Source organism: Cupressus sempervirens, chromosome 3 (assembly GCF_028749045.1).
Source record: "Cupressus sempervirens isolate cs-2001-9-10 chromosome 3, ASM2874904v1, whole genome shotgun sequence".
Classification (NCBI taxonomy): domain Eukaryota; kingdom Viridiplantae; phylum Streptophyta; class Pinopsida; order Cupressales; family Cupressaceae; genus Cupressus; species Cupressus sempervirens.
Genome location: NC_143120.1, coordinates 271383169 through 271394320, shown reverse-complemented (window position 1 = coordinate 271394320; position 11152 = coordinate 271383169). Strand labels below are relative to the sequence as shown.

Below are 11152 nucleotides of genomic sequence, written 5' to 3'. Positions count from 1 at the left end.
ACTTTTCAGTCAATATAAATAAAAGAATCTACAATTTCCCTTTTAACTCTAAAGATTTTTGGAATGTAGAAGAAAGATAATCAATTTGTCTTAGACACAATTTTTCCTTTTAAATAATAAAAAGTGATATATATTTTTACTTTATTTTAAGAGCAACTTTGTTTTCTTTAATGACTTTCTATTTGGGAGGGCTATAAGAATGTAAGTTCTCCTTAAGATCTTTTGTTTTTTTAAATATTGAAATAATGCAAATTACAAAGGTAAGAAAAGCAGATCACAGAAAACTGCTCGAAAGAATGAAGACAACATTACAATAGAGAAACAAGAAGCAAAACAGCCCACAGGGGTACATAGAGAAGAGAGCACAATTTCAAATACAATTTATCAGAATTCGGATAAGAGGCTGTAGACTATGAAGCACCCCATTTTGCTGATTCTTGATTAGCTGAATTACTTGGTGCTGATACATTGGACCTGATATGTTGTCATGGTACTCTTCCTAGAATCTGCCTGCAATTGAGAAAAAATAGAAGCAAGACAATAAAATATATCTAGGTGCTGTTGGATTGGATTGGTCAACTATCTGTTCTCGTTAAGATCTTGGTTATTTACTAAGACATTGAATATATGATCAAGTAACGTGTAACCCCCTTTATGATAGATAAATAATACAAAATTAAATGAAGGTAATTATTATCTTAACAATTGTTCACTTTGATACATAAAGATAAAATTTGATCGTCGATATGAAATAATCTTCATATAACATAAATCCCTGATATATACTCAACCAATAATACTGAAAAGATATTTCACATATTTGATTTGATGAATCAATGCTGATAATATATCTGAGGATTTTTCTTGATGAATGTCAGTATGATGGATCTGAACTCAAGACTAATATAAAAACTGAAATAAAATGTACAGTTCAAGACTTATAATTCGTAGATTGCGGAAAGGTACTTGACAATGGATTTTATAGCATTTTGGGTATTGGATTTTACATAAGGAATGCAGAGAAGAATATTTTAAGTGGAAGATAACCATTACATGCTCTGATAGTAAATGAAATTAGAGTATATCAATAGGGTAATGATTTAAGGCGAAGAGGAATAGACTCAGATATATTGCACATTCCATTCATCTGCATTATATCAAATCACAACATGACAATATATCTAAATAATAAGAGCTAGTCCAATCCTCTTCAACAATCCTAATAACCACCGCCAATTTAATTAGAGATGGAAAATAATCCTACCTCTAATATTATCACAGACATGACTAAATATGCTAATACTGTTGGCAACCATTAAAAACTCCTTAATTTTTCCTTTTCATGAACATACTCTATGGGTACATTTATATACGCATCCGCTGCTAAAAGCACCTCTTCAAAGGTTCGCAACAAAGTAGTGTTTTCCCTACTTGTTATCTGCTCAAGTGCTTTGTGTACGTCAACATACTGCCTAGATATTTACACTATAATTTAGTTCAGTAGAGTAATAACTGACAAAGATATGGCGACAAAATTTAATTGGGCACCCTACCTTTCGTTCGGATTTCTCCGGCGGTACCAGTTAGAGGATTTATGTTACCCATATTCACCATGGCGGCTGCAAAATCCCTGAAGAAAGTGGTTTGGTCATTAGCATACGTAGTAACCTGAGAATCAGCAGATCCTCCATTGAAAAGCTCCTGGTCGGAGTGGAGTAGTCCTTTCTGGTTTATCAGATTTGTGTAGTAGTCGATATCAAAGGTGGTGGGAGTTTGTACATCCAATGGTGAAAGATTTTCATCTCCGCCACTGAAAGGGCAGTTCGCCTGCAATGAAGTGGCGAAAGTGCTGTTGATGTTGGTTTCATTGTATATGTGGATTTTGAAACTGCTACACCGGGCTTGACCGATTGTATGAGCTCCTGAAAATCATTTATAAACTCAAAACTCATAAAATCTAAATAGAACGTTATATAAGGAAATTGGATCTTATAACCAAAGTTTGAAAATACCTGAAAGGGCAATCATATCCTGCGTAGAAAGTCCTTTGGCACTAAATCTTGAGGTAAGGTTGGTAAGATTTGATGTGAGTGGAGGAAGATCGGTGTTTGCACCACTCAGACTCGCAGTTAAGGAGTCTCTCCTCCCGAGCAGTACTGTCCATGATGGTCCTCCCAGCTGCCAGTTTCAAACAGCATTCCTTCGCATTAAATCTTCCCATATTAATAATTCCATTACAAATACGGATTTTAGTAAAACAAGAGTAGTTACCGCGACAACAGAATCACGGGCAGCAATGGCGACAATGTCTGCACAGGACACAACTCCACTGCAAATTGCCTCCACGTTGGTTTTAATGGTGTCGACCACTTCGTATCCTCTCACTGAATTGTTGTTCGGAACCGCTGTTTTTTCACCGGTTATGTTCACCGAGTCGTCTAACAGTATCGACCCGTCGCAACCCTGCAAAATCATTTATGAGCGATTTGAAAAAATTCTCAACCGAAATTAAATTGAGAGCGACTATAAAAGAAAGGTGAGAATCTTACGTTAACAAAGCAGTCGTGGAAGTGAAGTCGGACTAAGGAGGCGCCCATCCTTGCTTCGCTGGAAACTGCAGAATTCACTGCAGTTTGGACAGTCGATCAGAGATTTGGACACGTAGTATCATAGAAAGTGGAACTGAGTTGTCCCTTCACTTTACTCAATGCTACCAAAATCAATGTAATGCATGCAAGTAGACTACGTCCCATCGTCATAATTGCTTCCTCTGCACTAAGATCAAAATGCCCCACAAACTGTATTTCTCAGTCGGCAATGAAGAGCTTGGAGAACTCGTGGGCTTTTGTAGTGATGGAGGAGGATAATTCTTTCCTCCGATTGATATTTACATGAAAGATTTTTGATTCGGCTTCGTTGGAGTAGTTCGACACGGCAGCTTAGACAGTCCACAAGCGGTGGCCCACAATGTTTCCTATAATTGTCGACTGTAGAATAATGTCAATATATCGCTCATAATTCTACAGTGTACTAGGATAATGTAGCTTAGAAGAACACGGCTCTTCTATCCCGCTGGCCCTAAGCCAGCCATGAAATTGTATGTAGAGAATCAAAATAATTGTGCTCCTGTTTGTAATTATGTACATTTTGCTGAGGAATGATGAGCATATTCCCCGTCCACATGACGAATCTTTACAATTTTCTTAAAATGTGTTCTCGTTTGGAAAGAGGTGCGTCACTCCAGCCTCTTTTTATTTATGAGGACGTTATTTTCGATATGGTGACAAATGGCCGCCTATAAAGGACAATGCGGTCGATAACATGATTGTCTGTTTTCATCTCGGTCTTTCGAATCTTTGGTGCTTCTTAGGGAGTCACTTTCAGGGGGAAGACTTTGGCAACTCAACAGCGTTTGCACATGCATATATACTTTTTTTAATCATTCTATTTTACGTAGTCAAGAACACAATGCTCTGCATAGACAAGCAGTTTCTGCAGTTGATAGAGAAAGTGTTATTTATTCATCCTGATAGAAATTACATGTTATTAGTGGCGCTGTGCGTAGAAAGAATGACCGACACATTTGAAAACCTGTTATGGATACGGTAAATATAATCGTTTCCACAAGAAAGATAACGTTAAACATTAAAAATCAGTCTATGCTACTAAAATAAGATTGTCGTTGTTATAATGATTTGAGTTTGAGTTAATATTAATATGGAAAAAAAGAACATTTGAGGTAAATTTTTAAAGATATATATTGAAAAGTTTTACAATTAGCAATCGCACCTTAGTGTGCAATAGGTACCCCACAGAGGTATGGAAGGTCAACTAAGCATTTGTGCTATTATGAAAGGTCCACTAAGTATATGTTCTATTATTTGTTATCTCTCCATGCCTTTCCATCCCTATATATCTCCTTGTATCTACCTCTCTCTCTATATATCTCTATCTTTATCATTAAATATATTTTATTTTCTCATTTTGTCTTAGTTTATATAGTTATATCTTTCATCTCCACTCTCCTCTATATCTCCTTCTCCTCTCCCTGTCACTTTGCTTCTTAGTCTCAATCTATTTACCTCTATCTCTCTCTTCTTCTTCCCTCTACACCTCTCCCTCTTTCGATCCTTGTCTCTTTCCATCTCTTCCCTTCTCTTCCTTTCTCTTGTTTCTTTGCAATATCTGGGTATTTTTCTTCCCATCTCCCTCTATTTCTCTCTCCACCTCTCTCTCTCTCTCTCTCTCTCTCTCTCTCTCTCTCTCTCTCTCTCTCTCTCTCTCTCCCTTTCCACTTTACTCAATTTCTATATCTCCACATCTATCCCATTGCCTCTACTTTCTCCCTGTATATATATATTCCTTTATATACCTCAACAAGAATGTAAGAAACACAAGATTTATAAGAAAATAATTTATTTTTTCTACTATATGTAGATTTACCATTCCTATCTATTTTTTTATCATGCCTTCATTTTTCCTTTTTGTTTTGTTTTGATAGATGATGGCTCAAGCCTAGATTAATTATCATTTGATGAGATTAATTAGTATAAGGTGTCAAATTCAAGTAGACTCAAATCCAAGGCCTCCTAGATAAGAGGCTCACAAGTCACCATTATGTTGTAGGCTCTTGCCTCCCTCATTTTTCCTTTCTACAAATGATTGTTAAGAACTTGTGCACAAAAAAATGTTATCCTTTTTATTTAGAGGGCCAAATAATTCATTCTCTTGTGCCTTGTTTTTCAACAACTATGCAGAGATTCCATTATTGAAACCTTGCATGGCCTACTAAGAAATAATTGGTGATATTTTAATTTCAGTTGTTCCAAGAGTCTGCCTCAAAGTCCTTACAAACATTGTGGTGTGAAATCTTTGTGATGAGTGCAATGTCTTTGATGTAATTTAATCATTGGAAGACATGAACCATCATGACATGTGTTCAATACCTTGTTTTTGGGTAGTATCAAGCAATCTAGTAGCTAGGGGTGACTGACATATATAAAAAACTTAATGAAAAATGCTATTACAACACATTCACTTTTCTATATGTGTGACAATGATTATACATGCAACTCCTTTTAGATATTTTAATGAAAAGTAAGAAAAATAAATAAGATTATCATTTTGTATTCAAATGTGATAATTAATAGATCTTGTAACAAATTTATTTTTAATTGAACATCATATTGTACTTCTATTAGTTATATTATATATTTAACATGTAATTATCTCTTATTTAAATAAATGATATCTAAACTTTAATCATTATTATAATTTATGTTCTATATAATATACATTTGGTTAAATAGAAATATTTTTTAATATAATTAATATTTTATACCTTTTACACACAATAGCATTCAAAATATTAAATATATTTTATATTATTGAAGTTTATACTTGATAGGTAAATATAGGAAAATATTAAAATATTAATAAAAGTAAATTATTGAATGTAATAATTAATCGAAAAAATATTTTATTATATTTTTAAATAATAATTTTTATCACACAATATAATTATTTATTGAAAATATATATTTATTATATTTATAATTATTAATTTTTATTATAAACTATTTTAATAATAGAACAAATTATTTATTTTGTTCTACAATTATTAAAATACCATGACTATACAATTAAAAATTATTTCTATTTTTTTGCCTTGCTTTATAAGCAATCGAACTGGCAATTTACTCCTAGTGAAAAATGAATCTCATTCATCACTTTCTATTCTTGCACATGATGACAATCGACTAAAAGCTTTTTGTTCCTTAGTATAGCAGATGAGAATACCCAACTATTTATATAAATACTAGTGGTCTGAAGAACAATTCAATGTGTTCATTGCAAATAGCATAGAAAGAGGGAATCCAGGTCTCATGTTCCAAAACTCTCACTCCAAGCATATATGTATGTTGGCTCCTTACTTTTTTGGGCTTAAAATTAGCCTAACTAAAAAATGGTTAAAAGCTAGTATCTTTGCATATATCACAAGCCCTCTTGATAGAGGCACATCTCATAGCATTAACACAACCAAGAAATTTGTAGGATAACAACCGAGATTTCTGTTATTTTCACTTCTTCATATAAATTGGTCTATGTTCCATCACTAAATTCATCATTTCCAAATACTTTACAATCTTATTTTAGATTGGAATGGTAAAATGACTCTATTTTTAATGTCAATAATAGATTAATACATGTTTCTCTATTAAGAAAGTTAATGTATTCACTTCTATACATCTACATGTACATCCAACTTTATAGGTGAAGAAAGATTCTCTTAATGTCTATCACTTGTAGAACCTACTATGGGAAGTGAGCTAGTTGTCACCCATGTATGCATTGCTGCAATGTCCAACCCCCCAATTATGACTACCTCCCCCCCAAATTACAGCCATAAAAAGCCCCAAAAAATGATCGCGCATGTACTAATAGCCAAATGATCGTGCATGTACTAATAGTCAATCATTTTTTTGTTTTCCTTGTTGTTTAGTCTGTTTGTGCAAAACATACAATTGGGGGGTCTTAGTGGCAGGTATCGCGTGATTGTTTTAAAATGACACTTTTAGACCACCTCATGCTTTATAAGTTCTACAAAGAGCTTCATAAATGTGGGAAAGCTAAAAGATTAATTTTAAGCTTTTTAATCATCTACAAAGATTCACCGCTAAAAACAACAAATTCTGATACAAGTATTATGAACTGTAAGTACACAACACTGTGAACATGATCCCACTTGATGACATTACCCACTACATGCTATTGTAATCTCCCCACAAATACATCAACCATATAATTGGCAGAATTTCTCACAACTTTAAAGTTTGGATGCGCCATAGTGATATTCCTTCTCCAACAAAATAATGTGAATGGAAGAGACGGTGCCGAGCTTCCAATCGTCGACTTTGGCGGCTGGGAAAAGGAGAAAAACACTGCTGGAGGTTGCAGTCGCGAGGCGAGAGTTGGGCGCCATGCAGATGCTCAATTACATGACATCCTGGAATCTCTCATAGGTTGTCTACAGGTTCTCGAGAAAGCTTTCTCCGATCTGCCAGACAATACTTTTAACCAGGGAAGCCACAATTTTTACATACAAGTGACACATCTTTTCCAACAAAAGAATTGCCTTCTAACTTGCACGCAGGTTGAAGACTGATCTTTATCTTTTGGCGTGGAACAACAGACAGTTCAGAAAACTTAATTTGATTATATTGGTACCTAAATGCAAATGAAAATTAATGCGCCATCGACATTTCAGCTTACCCTTCACTATTCCGCGGGTTGCGTATGATTCTTAGGCAGCCTCTTTGACTGGGCAACTAAAATTTATTCTTGTTGTCAGGCTTTATATTCACGTAAGGCGTGACATGGAAGGCCCGTGGCCGATTGGCGAAATGTGGACAGATACGATGTCTTCGATTGTCGTCCATCCCCCTTAAACAATGACAACCGTTGATTTAAGAAAACAGGTCCTCTTCATTAAGAAAACGCCTACGGCGTAAATATATCATAAGACTTACAATGGTAGAAATTTTTTTATGAGTAATTATGGTGGATTAGTTTTACATTAATTTTTTATCGATAATTTTTGGAAATGTTTTCGCAATATATAAACAGAATAATTAAGCCGAGAGGCTTTCTACAGTGGAAGCATTCATCAATGTAAACATTTACAACTTTTGTAAAAAATTGACGTGTAGCTGGCTGTTCAAATTAATATGAAATTATATATCTTCAGTTACAAATTTGAGTGGACAAAAATTGTTCGTTCACATAAATAAATAAATATTTCATTTGACGGTTACATGCAATACCAAATTCACTGAGCTACAACTGCCATCCGCTTCTATGTCTCCCTCCTGAAGCAACACTTTAAATCTGGCAAATTCTATTTAAGCCATCCATTCCCCCATTCTTTTTAAATCTACCCATTTGCCTTCCCAATTTTGATTTCAGTGAGAGCCATATGGGATTTATCTGCGCCTTTTGTCGAATAAGAAAGCAAAGGAAGTTGCTATGGCCAGATTTATCTCCATGCTCGATTCCAAAGTTTTCTCTTGGCTTTTAGGGCTTACAAATATAGCTAGGTAAGGCTTCAGATTTCCATAAATTTCCTCCTAATTTTCTAAGTCTCTGGTGCAAAATGAAGGGATTTTAAATTTAATTTAATTTGTTTGTGATTTGCAAGAGAGAATACGGCGGTAGAATAGATCAATCGGCAAGGATTCAATGATTTTAAGCACAGGCACAAAGTAATTGTGTTAGGTTTGAACATTGTGCAATTTCAATATTTGAAAGTCGCTCTACATGCTTTCCAATTAAATGGTTTAGGGTTTCAACATTGTGCAATTTATTTTTGCATCAAATTACTGTATGAACCTTTAAAATATGATTGATGTGAAATCTCATTACAGCTTTACAAATCTTTCTATTTTGTCTCAACATTAATGGAAGTGTTTCCACAGTCTTTTGGCTCTAAAGTCATCGATGGAAGTCATTCCACAGTGTATAATCCAGAAATAACATTCATCTGCAGTATAAATCGTGGAAATTTTAGATTAAATGAAATTCAATATTTAATCCAAAAAGGTTAATGAAAATGAAAATTCATTGTTTAAGAGATATATATATATATATTGACAAAATGTATTTTTTTTAGAAGTCTCTATTTCTTTACAATTTTTTAATGAGAAATATTCTAATTTAAATTAATGATGTTTAGAAATAGTGAGAAATAGACAGTGCCGAGAAACACTTTAGTTTTGGCTATACAAGGACCAAAATGCACCTGCAAAACTAATTTGTTTGTATTTTTTAACAAATTAACATTCATATAGAAATTTATAATTAATTAATAAATGTGCATTTTGGCCCCTATATAGACATTGCCAGAAACTTCTATATATTTTAGAAAAAAGTGTCATTTCATATGTATAGTTTCAAAAGTCCATAGAATATTTTTTTAAATATATACAAAACTAAGATGTTTCTATATTTTTCAATTGTTTAGTTACAAATACTATGAAATTTTTTTCATATTTATAGTCATAATAAATTCTTAGTTTTAAAGTTTTACTTTAGTAAAAAACATTTTTTCCTATTATTAGTAATCTTTTAGAATTTCTTTCAAAGTAAATCAATATGATTAGAACATAAATGGGAATATATATATATATATATATATATATATATATATATATATATATATATATATATATATATATATATATATATATATATATATATATATATATATATATATATATATATATATATATATATATATATATATATATATATATATATATATATATATATAACATAGATTTTAGAGAGGAATAGTTAATTAGTAATAATTAGCATGTCATGATATTAGTAGGGTGAAATATTTTGATTATTAATTTTTGAATTTTTGAGACAATGATTTGAAATGACAATGAGTGTGAGGATATGAAATACAAAATTAATTTGTAAGAATTAACACCCTAAATTATATAATTATATAGATATTATTGGCTTTCTCATAATTGTCAACACATGCACACCTTTCAAAGATTGTATATTCTTAAAATGATGGTATAACTAATATGCATCTTAAACCCAGACACTAAAACCTAACCCTTACCCTAATCCTAAATAATGAATGTACATCCAAAATGATAAACTATAAATGCTACTTGAAACCATTATGCTAAATGGTAAGCCCTAATAGAAAATTATGTAATAATAATAAATGTTAAACCCTAATTTCAAACTTAAAATTTAAATGATAAACCTAAATGTTGAACCCTAATCCTAACACTTAAATATGTGATATGTAACATATGTCTTCACATACAGTTAGTTTAATTTAATTTTAACATTTAACCAAATTGTAATATAACATTAAACCCAACTTTAAATTAAACTAAATTTAACTCTAATCCGAACATTGAATCAATAATTTCTAACCCTAAGTCTCCTACAAACATCAAGCCAAATTGAGCCCTCATGTTAAACTAATTCTATACTTTACCATCTTACCATTTATCACAAATCCCATAAATTGTGATTCCTAAAAATACACCTTCCTAAGGGACATATCTGTGTGTATGTTTTTGTGTGTGTGTGTGTGTGTGTGTGTTGGGGGGGGGAGGTGGAGTTTGGATATGTGGAGAGCAGTGAGGGGATAGAGTCTATAAGCCATTAATAATGAGTAGATACGTATGAAGGGGATAGGGAAAGGGAGAGGGGGAGAGAAGGTGGGGAAGGTAAATAAGGAGAGAGTTGAGAGAAACATATAGGAAGAAGGGAAAAAATCTTATGCTAGGTTAATAAGAGGCAAGAGAAGAGATAGAGCTAGAAAGAAAGAAGATACCTAGAACTTAGAATAGAGAGAGATGGTGATGGAGGATAGAATAAGGGAGGGTCATTGCAAGGGGATATGTGCAAGAAATGGTATGGTAGAGAATAATGTTTGTGTGTGTGTGTGTGTGTGTGTGTGTGTGTGTGTGTGTGAGAGAGAGAGAGAGAGAGAGAGAGAGAGAGAGAGAGAGAGAGAGAGAGAGAGAGAGAGAGATGGTAATTATGCAATTATACTTTCTCTCTCAACTTTTCATCCTTTTTTTGCAACCTCATGGAAAAGCAATAAGGGAAGAGGGAATACAAAAGAGAGGGAGGGGGTAGAGACATGACATAGAGCTCAAGAAAGAGGATAGTTAGGGTTTAGGATAGACATAGAGAGAGAGAGAGAGAGGTGCATAAATAGACTCACATATATACACCTATACACACATGCACACATATACATAGAAAGAGAAATGATATATACATAGACGCACATATATACTTATATAATCAAGATACACACACACACACACACACACACACACACACACACACACAAATGAAAATTGGAAATCTAATTTCTACCATAAATTTAATTTTAATTACATGAATCAAAAACATTGAATGGAGAGAGAGAGAGAGAGAGAGAGAGAGAGAGAGAGAGATGGGCTAGTGCTATATGGTAATCAAGAGGAATAGATGGTGAGAGGGGGAGGGATATAAGATAAAGAGGGAATGATAGAGGGAATAGGGGAGAGATGGGGTAAATATAATAATTAGGGAATGTGATAGATGGACATGGTAATGAAGGAAGGAA

General features: G+C 33.1%; 1 protein-coding gene across 2 annotated transcripts; it reads right to left on the bottom strand.

Moving 5' to 3' along the window:
* Positions 1-206: 206 nt before the first annotated feature.
* On the bottom strand, positions 207-2840 carry LOC149565964 (peroxidase 4-like). 2 transcript variants are annotated; one of them, XM_089817310.1, is made up of 5 exons: positions 2550-2819; positions 2272-2463; positions 2013-2178; positions 1554-1922; positions 207-510 (listed from the first exon to the last, which is right to left on the bottom strand). In XM_089817310.1, exons 1-5 carry the CDS (start codon positions 2595-2597, stop codon positions 500-502), a joined length of 786 nt encoding a protein of 261 aa, XP_089673436.1. In that variant the 5' UTR covers positions 2598-2819; the 3' UTR covers positions 207-499. The 2 variants fall into 2 exon arrangements, with proteins under 2 accessions (XP_089673436.1, XP_089673435.1); XM_089817309.1 differs by lacking the exon at positions 207-510 and having other exon boundaries at positions 1306-1922; positions 2550-2840.
* Between the last annotated feature and the right edge of the window lie 8312 nt (positions 2841-11152).

Excerpts from the sequence above, each read along its gene's own strand:
- LOC149565964 (XM_089817309.1), bottom strand. The coding sequence starts at position 2,597 with ATGGGCGCCTCCTTAGTCCGACTTCACTTCCACGACTGCTTTGTTAAC. Across the intron at positions 2,464-2,549 it reads TCCACGACTGCTTTGTTAAC|GGTTGCGACGGGTCGATACT; the intron begins GTAAGATTCTCA and ends ATGATTTTGCAG. Across the intron at positions 2,179-2,271 it reads CCCGTGATTCTGTTGTCGCG|CTGGGAGGACCATCATGGAC; the intron begins GTAACTACTCTT and ends TGAAACTGGCAG.